This window comes from Lygodium microphyllum, chromosome 10 (genome assembly GCF_053477565.2).
Source record: "Lygodium microphyllum isolate KBCC chromosome 10, Lygodium_microphyllum_v1.1.10, whole genome shotgun sequence".
NCBI lineage: Eukaryota > Viridiplantae > Streptophyta > Polypodiopsida > Schizaeales > Lygodiaceae > Lygodium > Lygodium microphyllum.
Window position 1 is genome coordinate 35,400,468 of NC_141144.1, and position 12,868 is coordinate 35,413,335.

Consider the following 12,868-nt stretch of genomic DNA (forward strand, 5'->3'; position numbering starts at 1 on the left):
TCCTGCTCCAAGTAGTGCTCAATGGAGAGACCTCTCGCGGCGGGTTCGGTCCACGTTCCCGGCGCGGTCAACAACCCCCTTGGTTAGGGTTAGGCAGGCAGTTGAGGGTAATTGAAGCTGCATCTCCCTTCAGGCCTTCAACTTGAAGTATAGATATTCATTTAATTTGTAATTCATAAATCAAACAGCGCTCTAAAATCTCTAGCAAGCAGAAACATTTCTATTAATCGATCTTGTTGTTGGCAAACTACTAAGGAAGGAATCTTTCCTTTTGAATGCATCTAGCACTCGATCCGGGGTACCTTGCAAGTTGGCAAGATCCTTTATATTCTGGGTTATGGCGTACCCTATTAACCCAACTTGGTCAACCCTAAAGTTCATTGGATACTTTAGTTTCCGGTTTTTAACCTTCCTTACTTAGAAGGTGTTAACGATATTTTGAGAAGGCTGCAGAAAGCGCAAGTGCTGGATACTATTTTTTGGTGGATTACTATTTTGTGGAGCTTCATTGTATTACTTTGGGCACTTGTGTATTACTTTTTACTCATGGACATCATCAGACTATCATGGTTGTATTATTTTGTGAGAGCCGGGCTCACTCCCATGCACATTGTATTTATCACCCGTAGTTGTATTTGTCGCATCCGCATGTGTTGCGTGGGTTGCGCACATGTAATTGTGATTAGAATAGTGTAGGCTTGGTCTATTTAGGCTAAGGTTCAAGCATGTTTCAAGGATTGACCGGCCTAAAGCCCACTATGTGGGTAGGATGCCCAAAGAGGGTGCAAACCCTAATTCACAGTTGTGGAAACCCTAAATGCAAAAGGGGCGCAAACCCTAACCCTAACCCTAAATGCAAAAGGGGTGCAAACCCTAACCCTAACCCTAAATGCAAAAGGGGTGCAAACCCTAACCCTAACCCTAATTCTATGTCTATATAAGGGTGGGAGGTCTCAGTTGTATTCACCCCCTTTGGCACATTCATGCTGCGGAAGCTCTGTTAGTGCAACCATTCAATCTTTCTATTCTATCATCTTGCTTCCATTGTGTTGAGAGTGACTGAGAGGGAGAGAGTGAGAGGTGTGTTGTGCGAGGGACTGAGGGAAGGTGAAGCTCTTCATCGTCTTCTTGCTTTTCTCGTCGTCTCTACTAGCTCTTCGACTCGTTGGTGTGCTTGGTGGTGGATGCGAAGGAGCGACAGCATCGGATCGTGTTGATCATGGTCGTGGAACTATCTTCGAGCCTTTGAAAGGTAAGCTAGGTGAGTTCACTACAACTCGAGCTAGTCTTGTGTTCTTGCTTTCTTGGGTTGGAGAGGAGAATGCTTGGTTAGCTAGAGCGGAGCGTGAGAGACAAGGTGAGAGATTGTCGCCAACGTGAGTTGCAGCTTCTGAAAGAATAGAAGTTCGTCCAAAGTCTCGACTGTTGGTGCGTTTGCCTCAACATTTTGATTCCGTTGTCGTGTTGCTGTGCATCCGAGTCGTGAACACCTCCATTTTTGTTGTGCATCTGTGTTATCTTATTGCGCGTGTTAAATAAAAATATGCAAAACTGATGCCAAAGAATATTATTAAGCTGTCAATTTCAATGATGAATTCTAAGTAAAGCGCTGGACAAACTTCAAATCCCCAAAACAAACAAGATGTGCTTTGGTGATGGAGACCTGCAAAAACATGGGAACATCGAAGTTGATATTGAAGATGGAGATGATGGTGAAATTGTGTAGTTTGTCTAAGGATTTTTGGAACTTAAGCAAATCTTACATCCCCAAATGACCATGACATGAATGATGAGAATTACGTGTATCACCTTGCTAATAGGAACAACTAAATTTGTTGGGCCTTTTTGCCTATTCTGGGAAAAAGGGGGGGATATTTTTGAAAGGCTATGAATGGCGGGCTGCGCCTAGATTAAAAAAAAAGGAAGAGCTGTCGTGAATCTATGGGGGGGAGGGATTGTCAGGAAATTAGGAACGTCAGAGATTCGACTGGGGAGATCATTCCCCTTACAGCGCTTCTGCAGAATCTAGAGCCCTGAAGTTCTGGACACAGGAAACAAAGAGCACTATCTGATGCCTTCTGTTTTCAACCTAAGGCGACATCATAAACTCCGAGAGCTTCAGGGCATTGATGGCGACTTCCATGCACACGCAATGATCTCCTTAGTGAAGGACTGCTGACTCGAAATTCCAATTGCCTGAACTCAGAATTGCTTTCCCAACTTCGACATCTAACCAATATATATGATCTCAATCTTCGAGAGGTATGGGAATCGTGTGCTGAAGCCTGGGGGCAGGAGTGAAGCGGAGGCAGATGTCGAAGATGACAGTGAAACTTTGCTTAGAAAACGGGGGAAGAGTACGTGTGATGGGATCGGTGCCGGTGCTGAAGAGAGCGATATTGACAGTTTAACTGTGGCTGAACTCCGTGCTGCCCTAGTCAAGCGGGGCCTTTCAACTGCTGGGACCAAGAGAACCTTGCACAGTAGGCTCTCTGAGGCTATTAATGAGACAACAGCTACTGTTGATGATGCAAAAGGGAACGAGGGCAAAGAATGTGATGGCAAGGAACATGATGAGGAGCAAAAACTGGTGAAGGCAACCAAGAAAGGAAGAGCTGTTTTGGACCCTTTTCTACCAGACCACATAAAGTCTGGTTTTCATGTTATAGAAACTGATGATGGAATCTATGATGCTATGCTGAATCAAACGAATATGGGAGCCAACAACAACAAGTTCTATTTGATTCAAGCTTTGGAATCTGATGCTAGAGTGCACAATTTATCATGCCCGAGCCGCTACTGCTGAATTGCCTCTCTTGGACAATATCTCAAAGGTGAGAACCAAAGTGATGTGTGTGGAGCTGATTGCTAACAGATTTTTGCGCAAGATGGTGAGAGTCCTTGTTGCAACATCCATACGAGAAGCAGCAGCTAGAGCACCAGCTGACAGCCTTTTGCGGATAATGTCCACAATGTGCAGACGAGCTACAGCTCCTCCAGCTCCAGCATGCGGTCTTTATCTAGCAGAAGCCAATTATTTGTATATGTCTACAGCATCACTTCTTTTCAACTGAGAGTTTGGATTCCAACCTGACAGCTTTCCTCAACAGAAATATGGAATGTGTTTGTTTATTAGCACAGGAAATTTAACCTGTGCACTGGTGTTAACAATCTAGCATATTAACAGATGATGATTTCAGAGCCTGGACAAATCCTGTCCAGCAGTTGCGGCTTCTAATCCGTGTTTTGCTGGTCATCTCGAAGAATTTTGGATTTAATTATCAAGGAAAAACTAGTTCCTTGTGACAATGCTACTAGAGCAATGTGACCTTTTCAAAGGTGCTATGTTCATAGAACCCCCATTCTAGCATTATTTACTCTGTAATCTGTTAAGGCGATACAGCATCTCCTGATGCAGTTATATAAAGGGTAGCTCCCAGAAGATGCAAGAATTTCTGATCTGTGTTAGGCCTGCTTTCTTCATGTGATGAAGGAGGTGCTGGAGCACAGAACGTCTTCCTGATTGCTCCATCTTCTGAACACTTCTCATTCTCGTAAGTGTCCTTTGTAGCATGGAATTGAAGCCATGGGATGTTTGCTGTTGTAAGCAGGAGGAAGGGTTGTGAATGGCATGCCAATTGAAGTTATAAAGTTGGAACAACTTACCCTGAAAAGCAAGTTCTTAAGCTTTATTGTAAAGCTATAAACAAATTGTAATGCTTTGACATTTATTTTGACTTTATATCCATAAGTCTTCAACACAGATCTATGAAAAGAGCTTTATCAAAACATTGCTGCAGTGCAAAGCCGAGCCTATGTAAATTCCTACACAAGCTGAATGTTCAGAATGAGAACTCATGGACCTCTTGTAAAGTTCTTGACAAGCAATATATGATCTTTGGCATCAAATTTTGGGATCTTCTTGTTAGCCTCTTTCCTTGCTGTATCTTGAACCCCGTGTTTTGCAGCTCTTGCACGATCTCTTTGACATTTCTGGTGAACCCGACATGAAAGTGTTGCGTCATCAGCAAGATGGGAGACTCGCAAGAAGAGATGACAGATGATAATGTTATGAAGAACCTGTTTCAGTCATTTACCATGTATATGCAGCAGCAAGCTCATGCAAAACGTGACAGTGATGCTATGGATGCTTTGAAAACTGTCCAACAGGAGATGAAGCAATTTAATGGCCAGCAAGTGTCAACTTACCTACATTTGTATGAAGAAAAGATGAAGTTTTTTGGGGTTTCTCAAGATGTTTGGAGCCGCTATTTCTTGCGGATCATGGTGCGCGCTCTTGAAGGTCGAATTGCAGAAATTCAAGAAGCACATGCAGGTTGGGCTGAATTTAAAAAGGCATTAAAAGATGAATATTTCCTGGAGGATACAGGTCTTATGAATCGCAGGAATTTTTTAGCATGGGTTTCTATGCCTAATAAGGGACTTTCTGTTACCGCTCTTCTGCGAGAGTTTGAAAGCCGTTATGATCAGTTGGATGGGACTGAACAGCAAGCTTTGGAGATGCAGAAAGTGGAGTTATTTTTGCAAGCTGCAGATGTTGATTTACAGGAAAAGTTGGATGATCTTTTGGAAGATCAAGCTACTGATTCAGGTTTAAAGACTGAGTGGAGACATGTCATTGATGCTGTGAATGCTCTTGTCAAGAAGCAGCGCAGGAGAGTCAGATTGCATCGAAACACAGGATCAGTTCCTGAAAAATCCTTGGAGACTTCTTCTTCTACCCCTGCTACTTCTTTGCCTAAGCCTACTCCTCCTGTTGTAAATCCACCAGTTCCTGCTGCTCCAGTGCCCTTATCAGTAGATGATGTTCTTAAAGGCTTGGCGGATTTGACAATTGAAGTAGTCAAAGCTGAAGTTGGTAAGTTAAAGGAGCAACTTATGTCAGTACCTGCTGTAGCACCTGCTCCAGTGACTGCTTTTCCAGCTGGTCAAAGAAAAGGGCGACGATGTATTTGGTGTGATAGTACAGAGCACCAACACTGCAGAGATTGTGATGCTTTTCAGGAAGCACGTAAGAATAATGTAGTGTTCTGGGGACAAGATGGGAAGATATGGCTGACAGAGACTGGCGCTTCTCTTGACACGAACTTTGGTAAGGGAGGTATGAAGAAGCTTGTTGATGATATGGCTGCGCGATCAGCTTATGTGAGTGTTAGAGGAGATGCTTCAGCTTTTGGAGTCCAGCTTGAGCAGAAATCTAATGGAGACTCTGCTTTATGGTCTTTCGCCTTGGAGATAGCGAGAAGAGGGAAAGTTCAAACTTCTACTATGACTTGTGTGGGCTCTAGCATCCGAGGAGAAACAGGATGGGATTCTCCTGTTGACAGGTATTCTATTTTTGCTTATATGGCTAAAACGCAGGGTTTAGATGCAATGGTTGAAGAAAAGAGAAGAAGAGATGAGGAGGGTCCTAGCTCCTCCAAAAAGACTAGAGGGGGTGACTTTGTTTCACCACCTGTTACAGCTCCACCTATGTCAAATTCTCCAACTCAAACAGGTTCTGATCAACCAATGGGAGACAAGCAGAAAGAAAAGAAGCAACTAAGAAAAGAGCCAGGATTCAAGCTCTTGTCAGACCTTGATATGCAAACGGATATGAGTAAGATTTTTCATGAAAGAATTTTGAATAGTGAAGTCACTTTTACTGTTGGAGAGGCTCTTGGGATTGCTAGAAGAGAAATACAGGATCAGATGCAGGATCTTTTGCGGAGGAAACGACATGCGATGGAAGGACCTGCTTTACAGGGATTGTGGCATGGAGCTCTTGGGGAAGAGCATGATGATGCAGTGATGGTTGAGAATGCTTCTGCTAATCCGCAATTGGAGAAAATAGTGCAGCCTATGCAGTATGAAGATGATGAGACCCCTATTCTCATTCCTCGCAGCCATTTTTCACGAAGTCATTGGGCTAGAGCAACCACTGAGACAGTGGTAAGGATTGGAGAGAAACAAATTCCCTTGATTGCTTTAGTTGATCATGGTTCTGAAATTAATCTTATTGCTCGAGGTGTTTATGAGAGTGGCAAGTGGCCTATGGATGCAGAGCATGGCTGGCGCATGAGAGCCGCCAATAATACTTCTGGTGATATGTATGCTGCTTGTCCGAGTATCAGAATTTCTATTGGTAATGTTGAAGAGGATTATCATTGCTTTGTTCAGAATTCATGCTCCTATCCGATTATTCTTGGACAACCTTTCATTACAGAAGCAAGAATGGAAACAAAAGTGATGGATGACGGATCAGCTTATGCGCGGATACGCAGTAAAGATGGTATGCGAGCTGTTCAGTTTATGACTGTTGGGGTAAATCATCCGAGAAACAGGGACTCCTTGCGTGAGGCACCACTACCTGCGAAGGAGTTGGATTTTCATTAGGTACCGCTGTCTTGCGAGACGCCAGTGGTACGGAGCGGAGAAAAGAGGAGATCTCGCCTCCTGGCAGCCAGTCTTTCTCCAATAACTTTGTTGGGTTTACTTCAGATAGTTCAGTGAGTTATCAGAAAATTTCAGATTTTCCTAGAGCTGCCAGGCACTACATTGGTCGTAAGGAGAAAGAGTTGAAGAATGCAGGTATTTTGCAAGCAGAAGAGCATGTGGATGGATTGTATGAAGGGATGTCTTATGCAGATACATTGTTTGAGATGAGAGCAATGCTGAAAACTGATGTATGCAAGGGTTCAAAGATCATACCTGTGCAAACCTTGGATATGTTTCAGGAAATTTCTGGTTTTATGCTGCAAACAGAGTTAGAGGCTGAGAAAACTCAGCAAACTGAATTTATGGCTGATCTTGATCAGCTAACAGAATTGCAGAGGGCTGAATCCATTCAGCCAACAGAGTTGAATGCAGAAAAATTTCTGCATACAGAGTTTCAGGATGCGTCTATGCAGTCCATTGAGCCGAGGGCTGAATTCATTCAGCCAACAGAGTTGAATGCAGAAAAATTTCTGCATACAGAGTTTCAGGCTGCACCCATGCAGTCTATAGAGCTAAAGGCTGAAAATTTTCAGCCAACAGAGTTGAAAGATGCTGAAAATTTGCAGAAATTGCAGCAAAGGAAAGATTGCTTGAATGATGCCAAGGTTGACACAAAATATAAAACAATTGATAAGAAGGTTAAGCCGGTTGCAGGCCCGCTTCCTTCTGACAGTGATGAACAGATTGAAAAAGCTATGAAGCAGCCTATGTTGAGGGATCCTGCAAATATTGGACATAAGTTTACAGCTGAAACTCTTGCAGAATTGAAGATTGGAAATGATGATTTTTTTCTTCCAGTGGAAAAAGAATGTTTTAGAGAGATGCTTGGACGTCATGGTAAGGCATTTGCTTTCTTTCCACATGAAATTGGCTGCATTAGTCCTGAATTGGTTGCACCTATGGTCATCTTCATTGTTCCTCATGTACCATGGAATATACGTCCTATACCTGTGCCTAAAGCACACTTGCCAAAGCTGATAGAGTTGCTGAATGAGAAGATTAAAATGGGGATTTTGGAACCCTCTTCTGCACCCTATTCTAACAGGTGGTTTACTGTACCAAAGAAGAATGGTACTTTGAGATTTATTCAGGATATGCAACCCGTGAACAAAGTGACAATCAGGAATGTGGGAACAGGTCCAGTTGTGGATGAATTTGCTGAGGCTTTTGCTGGACGAGCCATCTATTCACTAGGTGACTTGTATTCAGGTTATGATTAGTTTCAGCTTGCCTTGGAAAGCAGGGATATTACTACTATGCGGACACCTATTGGTCTTGTGAGGATGTGTACCTTGCCTCAAGGTGCTACAAACTTAGTTGCTCATATGATGAATGTTATGCATAGAGTTCTTCGAGACTATATTCCGCAGTATACCATGCCTTTTCTAGATGATGTGCCTATTAAGGGTTGTGCAGAAGAAGAAAAGAATGAAAGTCTTGATTTGCGTGGATGTAGACAGTTTGTGGCTGATCACTTGATTGCTTGTGAGCAAATATTGACACGATTAGAGGAGGTAAATTTGACACTTTCAGGGCTGAAATCTGTCTTTGCTGTTAATGAAGTCATCATAGTTGGGCATATGGTTGGATATTATGGCAGAAAGCCTTCTCCTGCAAAGGTGGATGCCATAAACAGGATTGCAGAGTATTGCTCGACTACTTCAGAGGTGCGGAGATTTGTGGGAGCTTGTGTATTTTACATGATTTGGATTCCTCATTTTGCTCATATTGCAGATGTTCTCTATCAGCTGCTTCGAAAGGGGCAGAAATTTCATTGGGATGATGAAGCTGGTGGAGAAACAGGTTTACTAGAATCAGAAGATGGACTTGACCTGTTTGTGGTCTTGAATGATCCTGGATAGTTGGCACATCCGGAGGATGCGCAGGTTTAGAGGGGGTGGATGTCGTGTTGCTGCGCATCCGAGTCATGAACACCTCCATTTTTGTTGTGCATCTGTGTTATCTTATTGCGCGTGTTTCAATAAAAATATGCAAAACTGATGCCAAAGAATATTATTAAGCTGTCAATTTCAATGATGAATTCTAAGTAAAGCGCTGGACAAACTTCAAATCCCCAAAACAAACAAGATGTGCTTTGGTGATGGAGACCCGCAAAAACATGGGAACATCGAAGTTGATATTGAAGATGGAGATGATGGTGAAATTGTGTAGTTTGTCTAAGGATTTTTGGAACTTAAGCAAATCTTACATCCCCAAATGACCATGACATGAATGATGAGAATTACGTGTATCACCTTGCTAATAGGAACAACTAAATTTGTTGGGCCTTTTTGCCTATTCTGGGAAAAAGGGGGGGATATTTTTGAAAGGCTATGAATGGCGGGCTGCGCCTAGATTAAAAAAAAAGGAAGAGCTGTCGTGAATCTATGGGGGGGAGGGATTGTCAGGAAATTAGGAACGTCAGAGATTCGACTGGGGAGATCATTCCCCTTACAGCGCTTCTGCAGAATCTGGAGCCCTGAAGTTCTGGACACAGGAAACAAAGAGCACTATCTGATGCCTTCTGTTTTCAACCTAAGGCGACATCATAAACTCCGAGAGCTTTAGGGCATTGATGGCGACTTCCATGCACACGCAATGATCTCCTTAGTGAAGGACTGCTGACTCGAAATTCCAATTGCCTGAACTCAGAATTGCTTTCCCAACTTCGACATCTAACCAGTATATATGATCTCAATCTTCGAGAGGTATGGGAATCGTGTGCTGAAGCCTGGGGGCAGGAGTGAAGCGGAGGCAGATGTCGAAGATGACAGTGAAACTTTGCTTAGAAAACGGGGGAAGAGTACGTGTGATGGGATCGGTGCCGGTGCTGAAGAGAGCGATATTGACAGTTTAACTGTGGCTGAACTCCGTGCTGCCCTAGTCAAGCGGGACCTTTCAACTGCTGGGACCAAGAGAACCTTGCACAGTAGGCTCTCTGAGGCTATTAATGAGACAACAGCTACTGTTGATGATGCAGAAGGGAACGAGGGCAAAGAATGTGATGGCAAGGAACATGATGAGGAGCAAAAACTGGTGAAGGCAACCAAGAAAGGAAGAGCTGTTTTGGACCCTTTTCTGCGAGACCACATAAAGTCTGGTTTTCATGTTATAGAAACTGATGATGGAATCTATGATGCTATGCTGAATCAAACGAATGTGGGAGCCAATAACAACAAGTTCTATTTGATTCAAGCTTTGGAATCTGATGCTAGAGTGCACAATTTATCATGCCCGAGCCGCTACTGCTGAATTGCCTGTCTTGGACAATATCTCAAAGGTGAGAACCAAAGTGATGTGTGTGGAGCTGATTGCTAACAGATTTTTGCGCAAGATGGTGAGAGTCCTTGTTGGAACATCCATACGAGAAGCAGCAGCTAGAGCACCAGCTGACAGCCTTTTGCGAATAATGTCCACAATGTGCAGACGAGCTACAGCTCCTCCAGCTCCAGCATGTGGTCTTTGTCTAGCAGAAGCCAGTTATTTGTATATGTCTACAGCATCACTTCTTTTCAACTGAGAGTTGGGATTCCAACCTGATAGCTTTCCTCAACAGAAATATGGAATGTGTTTGTTTACTAGCACAGGAAATTTAACCTGTGCACTGGCGTTAACAATCTAGCATATTAACAGATGATGATTTCAGAGCCTGGACAAATCCTGTCCAGCAGTTGCGGCTTCTAATCCATGTTTTGCTGGTCATCTCGAAGAATTTTGGATTTAATTATCAAGGAAAAACTAGTTCCTTGTGACAATGCTACTAGAGCAATGTGACATTTTCAAAGGTGCTATGTTCATAGAACCCCCATTCTAGCATTATTTACTCTGTAATCTGTTAAGGCGATACAGCATCTCCTGATGTAGTTATATAAAGGGTAGCTCCCAGAAGATGCAAGAGTTTCTGATCTGTGTTAGGCCTGCTTTCTTCATGTGATGAAGGAGGTGCTGGAGCACAGAACGTCTTCCTGATTGCTCCATCTTCTGAACACTTCTCATTCTCGTAAGTGTCCTTTGTAGCATGGAATTGAAGCCATGGGATGTTTGCTGTTGTAAGCAGGAGGAAGGGTTGTGAATGGCATGCCAATTGAAGTTATAAAGTTGGAACAACTTACCCTGAAAAGCAAGTTCTTAAGCTTTATTGTAAAGCTATAAACAAATTGTAATGCTTTGACATTTATTTTGACTTTATATCCATAAGTCTTCAACACAGATCTATGAAAAGAGCTTTATCAAAACATTGCTGCAGTGCAAAGCTGAGAGACGCTTAGCCTATGTAAATTCCTACACAAGCTGAATGTTCAGAATGAGAACTCATGGACCTCTTGTAAAGTTCTTGACAAGCAATATATGATCTTTGGCATCAAATTTTGGGATCTTCTTGTTAGCCTCTTTCCTTGCTGTATCTTGAACCCCGTGTTTTGCAGCTCTTGCACGATCTCTTTGACACCGTTGCCGGGACTTAGGATGGTGCAACCGCCAAGGTTCTCACACTCCCACCGTGTGGCGGAATAGGAGGCTTGTGCATGGGCGTGGATAGGATCGATGTGGTTCCGATCGTCTGCGTTTGTGGCTAGCTTCCGAAACCCATGCGGCTAGGTTAGGAAGGGCCAAATCGGAAGGAACCGGTTTGTTGGATTGAGATTGGAGTAGGGTAGAATAGAAGAAAACACAAACCATAAACTCAAAAACACAAAAACACAAGAAAACACAAAACTCAAAACTCAAAGCGCTCTTCTTGTTGTTGGACATCTTGTGTGGGAACGTTGGGAGATGAGGGTTCATCGTTCTTGCTTTTGTCATTGGTTACATACATGTTTATGGTTGAGATCTAACCAAATATACTGCTTGCCTTTGTACTCATCTTCTAAAGTGCTTGGCTTGTGAGGTAGAGGAAGGAGAAAGCAAAGAAGGCCAAGAAGAAGTAGATAGAAGATGGTTGGGAAGAAGAAGAGATAGATGAAAAAAAGGGTGAAATAGAGAAAAAGGAAGGGCAAGAGGTAGTGAGGAAGAGAGCTAGAAGAAGAAGAGTAAGAAGAAGAGAAGAAGAATACAAGAAGAAGAAGAAGAAGAAGAGGAGGATAGAAAAACAAGAGAAGAAGAAAGTAAGAAGGAGTGAGGAAGAAGAATAAGAGAAGTGGAAGAAAGAGGGGAAGCAGGTGAATAAGAAGAATAAGAAGAAGGGGATAGAAGAAGATAAGATTATGAAGAAGAGGAAGCGTAGGAGAGTATGAAGAAGAGGAAGCGTAGGAGAATATGAGAAGTTGAGGAAGAAGGCTAGGAGAGAAGGGAAGTGGAAGCAGTTGAGAAGGAGAAGCAAAAGAAAGAGGGGAAGAAGGTGAATAAGAAGAATAAGAAGAAGGGGATAGAAGAAGATAAGAGTACGAAGAAGAGGAAGCGTAGGAGAATATGAGAAGTTGAGGAAGAAGACTAGGAGAGAAGGGAAGTGGAAGCAGTTGAGAAGGAGAAGCGGATTAACGAGAATAAGTAGGGAAGTCGGCCAGAAGGGTCGGCAGGGGAATAGGAAAGAGATATATATATATTTATTTATTTATTTATTTTTCTCTCTCTCTTTTTTTTTTCTCACCCTTGCTCTAACACAAAGGCATCAATAGAGAAGAGTTACTGACTTTGCGCATATGGCAGCTAGAAAGAAGGCCTAAAGATGTTCAAGCAGCTATTGAGAAGCTAAAGACAGCAATACTAAAGAGCAAAAGAAGATTTGATAAGCGACATTAACTTCGGCCAAGAGCAATTCAAGAAAATGACTGGGTGCTTATCTATTACAACAGCCTAGACAATCAATACAGTGCTTCTAGGAAGATGGTAAAGCGTTGGTTTGGCCCGTATGTGGTAAAGGTCATTCATAACAACGCCACATATTCTGTAACGTGTCCACTTGTCCACTTGTAGGACACGTCTTAGCAACCCATCGAGAAGAGAGTCCAAAAAGCGCCGCCCGGCACTCCCACGAAATGTCACGGGGTTTGCGATCTAGGTCTTCCCGAGTCTGCCACGAAATGGAAGCATTCCGGCCATTCCCACTTAGGATCGACCTAAATCAGGGTTTTCATAGTGGTCAAATTCCTAGAATAGTAGCTAGTGTCGAACCCCAGACAAACTACTTTACGCAGAAACATCAAGGTCAAAGCATATTCATGTTGCACTTGGTTCAAGGAAAATGGGAAACGAGAGGGATGCAAATCTTGACCTCTTTGCCCATAAGGCATAGTCCCATTCCATTCCCCTAAAACAACATAAATCGGGACTCTAGTACTCTAGATTCTAGGTCATCGTTCATTGCTGTCAATTTTCTTTGAGAAAAGTTCTCGGCCAACCAGGACCACCCTTCCGTAGGACGTACCCATGGTCA

The 12,868-nt window shown here is 43.0% G+C and overlaps 1 protein-coding gene across 1 annotated transcript; it reads left to right on the forward strand.

Annotated features, from left to right (window-relative positions):
• Positions 1–2,242: 2,242 nt before the first annotated feature.
• LOC148029870 (poly [ADP-ribose] polymerase 2-like) lies at positions 2,243–2,806 on the forward strand. The gene has a single exon (XM_087687323.1). The coding sequence runs from the start codon at positions 2,243–2,245 to the stop codon at positions 2,804–2,806; it is 564 nt and encodes a 187-aa protein (XP_087543449.1).
• The last annotated feature ends 10,062 nt before the right edge of the window (positions 2,807–12,868 follow it).